This window comes from Cariama cristata, unplaced genomic scaffold (assembly GCF_000690535.1).
Source record: "Cariama cristata isolate BGI_N322 unplaced genomic scaffold, ASM69053v1 scaffold18646, whole genome shotgun sequence".
Taxonomy (NCBI): Eukaryota; Metazoa; Chordata; class Aves; order Cariamiformes; family Cariamidae; genus Cariama; species Cariama cristata.
In genome coordinates, this window is record NW_009624010.1 from 1 (window position 1) to 5572 (window position 5572).

At 40.0% G+C, this 5572-nt stretch overlaps 1 protein-coding gene across 1 annotated transcript; it reads left to right on the top strand.

Moving 5' to 3' along the window:
- Positions 1-75: 75 nt before the first annotated feature.
- Positions 76-4891, top strand: TATDN3 (TatD DNase domain containing 3; the record flags this gene model as incomplete). The annotated part of the gene is made up of 7 exons (XM_009703007.1): positions 76-192; positions 836-898; positions 2020-2129; positions 2533-2588; positions 2804-2916; positions 4110-4190; positions 4529-4891. Coding segments are annotated over 7 exons (684 nt in total), but the record flags the coding sequence as incomplete, so codon positions are not given.
- Between the last annotated feature and the right edge of the window lie 681 nt (positions 4892-5572).

Consider the following 5572-nt stretch of genomic DNA (forward strand, 5'->3'; position numbering starts at 1 on the left):
ACGGGGGACGCGCTGCCTTCTTCCTTGGTCAGGCCGGCCATTCTTTTTGCCTTTAAACTTGCTTTCTCTGTGGTCTCTCACACTACTGATGTCTGCTCCGTGTCTAGATTCCCAGGGTTTGTTTTGCCGTGCCTTGGAGTTCACCCGGTTCAAGAGGTTTCGCCAGAGGAGCAGCGCAGTGTTACTTTGCAGGTAAAACAGGCAAGTTAGATTAGCGCAGCTATGAAATACTGCTGGGACTGCTCAGGGCAGATGACGGGATGCTCTGATCTGCCTGATTTAACTTCAGATTTTCTGCGCTTCTGTAGTACAGAAGACCCAGCGGATCAAATCCCAGGGTCTCTTAGCACATACGTTTGTCTGTGTTAGTCCTAAAGCAGAACTGTTCACTGGAGTCATCTGGCCATATTACTGCAGTGAAACAGTTTTTAAAATCCCAAGTGAGTGCTTTGCTTGCAGCGAACAGCATGCCTGTGCATTTGCAGATGTCCCTTTGTTAGCATGGGAAGTGGAAAGCAACCGTATGTGCCTTTAGCCTGAAAAATGTGGAGCTGTCTGAAGCCATTTAGTGTTACCAAGCTTTTTATGAGCCTTGCTTTAATTACTGTTTCTGCTCCTGTGGAAAGATAACTTGAAATTAAGGATCACTAAGTAAAGAAGGGAAATCCTGCAGGTTTCTAAAATCTGTCTGACCGCACAATTCACAGTAATAGCAAATTTTAAGGTGCAGAATTTAAGAATGATGAAGGAAACCCCAATTTAATCATAATGCTGAGTTCGTAACCCTTCCATCTTGTAAGGGCAGTGAGGGTTGCATCTTTAATTTATCTTGCAGGATCTAGATGCTGCATTGCCGCTTATAGAACTCTACAAAGATAAATTGGTGGGGATTGGAGAAGTAAGTAGAATTCTGTAACTTGTTTAAATGCCTATGGCTTTGGCAGCACCTGTCACCAGAGTTACAAAAACTTAGTGAATGGTTGGTTGTGCGTATGCAGTAAGTATTGCTGTCAGTCTGAACAAGCGCTAAGTCTGATTTGTAATTCTCTTAATGTGCTTTCCTTCATAGATATGCCTGATTCCATCTTTTCCTTCATTATCGTTATTAGGAAATAGACGGCATTTATGCTGGTGGATTTAGTAGGAAGATTGCATAATTATGCTATATCGTCTTATACCCAAATGTCTTTTGACCTGTTCTCTGGCACAGTGAGATGTCAAGTCACATTGTTAACCTCATTCAGATCTTTCCTGCCTTCTCTGACAAAGTTAGGCTAAGCTATGATTTCAGCACACCTCAACGACTTGTACAATCCTCTTTTCTTGTGATCCCTCATCTGTCTGTATCCATGTGTTGTCTCCTGTCTTACATTTGTTTATAAACTATTTGAGGCTTGAAAGCTTTAGGGTAGAGTCTGCCTAGTTTGTGTGTTGGTACCAGAGGGACTTATGACTGGTTCTGCACTGGCTGCAGAAAAAGCAGTTACTGGCAGAGTTTTGTAGCTAAACTTGCTGTGTTGTACTTGTACTGTATATCAAGGACTTTGGTTGGTGTAACTACGAATGGGGCTGCTTTGGCAAACTTTAAATTTTGCCTGAACATGTTTAAATCAAAAAAAGTATAGAGTTACTGGTTAATATTTGCTAGAGATAGGACTAAAGCTACAGGTTCAGGCCAGAAATTTTACTTGTATTGGAGATCTAGGTTTGAGGCTTAATCTGTGAAATAATATTCAACAGAATGTAAAACCTCAGAAAACCAGTTACAGGTTAGAATGTTAAATACACTTGTTAGGAACTATCTGCCCCCAAATGCTTTCATAGTTGAAAAGCTTATGGTTGAGAATGGATTCCTTTCTGAGTTAAGCTACAGTTGAGCTCATTTTAGTTGCAGTCTCTAGTATACATATTTTGAAATGCCTTGCAGTTTTGAAGCATTTTTTGCCTTCATATATGGTATTGTGGTCTAGTCAAGCATTAGTTCCATAAAATTTTTTCACTTCTCTTCTTGTGCTGTAGGTTGGACTAGATTTCACTCCCAGATTTGCCAGCACGGATGAACAGAAGGAAGGACAAAGACAGGTGTTGATCAAGCAGATTGAGTTAGCGAGAAGACTGGATTTGCCTTTGTAGGTTTTGTTTATACTAGTAGGAGAATTTCCCACATCTCAGTAACATGTGGAAATATTTCCCAGGATTTATAGTTACTAAGACTCCACAGAATTTTTCTTACATGGATTAAACTGGCATTAGTGTCCTGTCAGTCTCCAGTTTGAGATTTAGTTAATAGAATTTTCCCTATGTTTGCACTTGAATACAGTGGTCTTCTGTGTCCTGTTCTTGCTCTGTTGTTGCTATATCTTCACTGTAGCTAAAATGGTTCATATATACATTTCTGGATTTTTTTTTTCCTGTTAAAAGGTGTAATACAGATTAATTATTTTCATCCCAAGCTGCTGCTAGTTCGTTTGTGTTTTAAAAAAAAAGTATTTTGCTGAATTTCCTAATGCTGGGTCTCTCCTTGCTGTTCAGAAATGTTCATTCCCGTTCAGCTGGAAGACCAACCATTAATGTCTTAAAGGAACAAGGTATGTTTTTAATGCATTTTCTTCATCATGGCTTTTGTCAACGGAATTTCTTCAGTTGTGCCATGTCCTCAATTCAGTTTGTGTACATGAAACTCGGGAGGAATAGTGCAGAGATTCTGTATTCATTCTTTATGGGACCAGAGTCCCATTGGAAGCTGACATTGCAGACCTGCTGTAAGCACTGCTAATGATTTGGTTTGCTGCTTTTCTCTGAGGTGCTACAAAGGTGTTGCTCCATGCATTTGATGGGAAGCCATCTGTAGCGATGGAAGGGGTGAAAGCTGGATACTTCTTCTCCATTCCTCCTTCCATTATAAGGAGTGAACAGGTAACATTTAAAGGGGTTTGCTTCTTCTTGGTCCTTGGGGGTTGGAGATAATAGCTGACAAGTTATCATGATGGCAAACATGACTGTTTTCACTGTGCACCTCAAGAATATGCTTGTTTTTTAAGTCTGTACAGTTTGAAGTGGGACTAGCAGTACTTGTGTATGGTTGCTGTCACCTGACACTTCTCAATAGAAGTTTCAGTCACTTATAGCATTTCACATTTTTACTTTGGCTAAATTTCTACTTGGGGCTCTTGCCTTAGCAAGACTTTTGGGGGGAAATTTTGGCTAAAACACTTCAGCTATTCCTAAGAAACAAGGGTTAAGAAAATAGGCTTTTTTTTCTCATTTTAATGTGGTTTCTGGTGAACTCTTCATTGGAGGCTTCTGTCACTGTACTGTTTTAGAGTAGGGACATGACATGTGGAAAAGGACTAGTTTCTATCTCAGTGCACTTTCTGTTCAAAAGGAAACCTGCTCACAATTGGCTAAGTTACAGACCTTTGAAAAATTGTGATTATCACAAGGTGCATCCAGCAAAGAAGCAGCTAAATTGCTTAAATACAACATTGGCCAGGTTCAGCCCATTGATTTAGTGAGACTACTCTTTTAATTTCTACTCTGGGCTGCTGCAAACTATGCTAACTTCTTATTTTGGGATAGCAGTCTGTTTCCATCCTGCACCATCGTCGCTTTCTGTGATAAGCTCAGGAAATGTAAGAAAGGAAAAGGCGTGATTCAAGTGGAAGGGGTGTGGGGGATGGATATAGATAGGAATAAGGTCAGGAACTTGGAGAAAGGAAAGCAAACTGGGATTTAGGGGTAAAAGCAGAGATGGGGAAAAAGGTACACAAATTTTATATATACAGAAAGACAGCAAGTCAAAATGGCATTGGCAACTCTAAATATAGGGTATTTTGTGCAATATAACTACGTGATTTAATAAATAACAATGGATTCAGTGTTCAGATAATAGTACTTCAGATATTTAGAAAACAGCACATAATCCTAATTTGAAGGGGCTTCTTGAGCAGCTCCTGGTATCCTTGCTTCCACTCTGAAATTGTTGATAAAATGCACCAAAGTCTTTTTGACATTGCTTTTAAATGCAGAGGATATCCTCCCTTCATACATTTTTTTTACCACAGGTCTAAGTGCATAAGGTGTTTAATAGCTGTCTTATTTTCTTCAAGAAGCAGAAGCTTGTGAAACTCTTACCTCTGGAAAGTATGTGCTTGGAAACTGACTCTCCTGCTCTGGGGCCTGAAAAACAGGTAAATGATGGGAAGGAACACTTGTATGTGTGTATATCCAAGCCCGCACCCTATGGAACACAGTTACTGACACAAGAGAGTAAAGTTGTATAAGCACGGATACAAGGGATGAAAGAGGTTGACAACTGAAAATTTTGAGATGAACAAGTCAGTATTCCTGAGGCTGGGAAAGGAGAAGCAGGGATGGGCAAAGGGGAAAATAATCCAAGAAGAACAGATACATATAATTTTTCTGGCACGTGTGCCACAACGTGACTGAAGTTGTGTCGGGAAGTACTGAATCTGAAACATCTGTGGTTTGTGGGGATCTGTAATTTGGTCTGTTTGTTTGTTTTCAGGTGAGAAATGAACCAAAAAATATTTACATTGCTGCAGAATATATTGCCAAAATTAAAGGAATTCCAGTTGAAGAGGTTATAGAAAGGACTACACAGAATGCACTGAAAGTATTCCCCAAACTTCGGAACTTTCTTCAGATATAGGTTCAGAAACTGAAATATATGATATTGTAGAAACAATTATTTATGGTGTAATTAATAAAACCAATGTTCATCTTGTCTTAAAGTGGAGTTTTGCTGTTGGAAAGTTCAAGAAGTGAGCAGTGTTCTATAGCTGCATAGTGTGAATATAGGGAATTTCTCAAAGACCTTCGGTATGCACGATTGTCATCTCTTGGATGTGATAAAGACAGGTTGTTCATCTCTCATGTCTCTGAACGAATACTTTGTAAAGAAGAGCACCAGAAAATTGTCAGTTTAGTTTCTTAGACTCTTTGCTCAGCTGCTCCTAGTCTGCGAGATGGCTAATGTGTGGTGCTTAATGTCCCCCTCATTCCTTAATTTCTGCTGATTGAAAGTCACACAGGTGTGGGCCCACTTGTGATATGAAGCTCCTGTTAGGACTTGCAGTGTCCACATCCCTTTCTGAGCCATTAAAAAACCAGCTGGGTGAACGTGCTCTGTGTGTCGTGTTGACTGGACTCTGAGTGGTGCAGAAGCAACACTGATTTCTTTCAAAATACAGTTGGAAGGAAAGAATTACAGCCCGTCTACTTCTCTCCTTTTCCCTTGTATGCAGTAGTTGCTCAGATCCTGGCTATTTTCAGAAGGGTTTGCTGTGCTTTTTTTTGTATTTTATTTTAACTTTTGAATCCTATTCAAAGGAAAAAGCCTGGGTTTGGTCTTATTGCAAGGACTTGCTCTTCTGACAGCTCAGTATCAGGAGATACAGGATATGAAAGGGAGACAAGCCCAGTTTTGTGAGATCTTGGAGCTACCTGTCTGCTGTGGATTCTGCTGTGTTGGCCAGTGTCCTAAAAACTGAATCTTGTGCTCCCTCGCAGCATCTGTGTGGATGTGAGCCTGTTGAAATACTGATCAAAA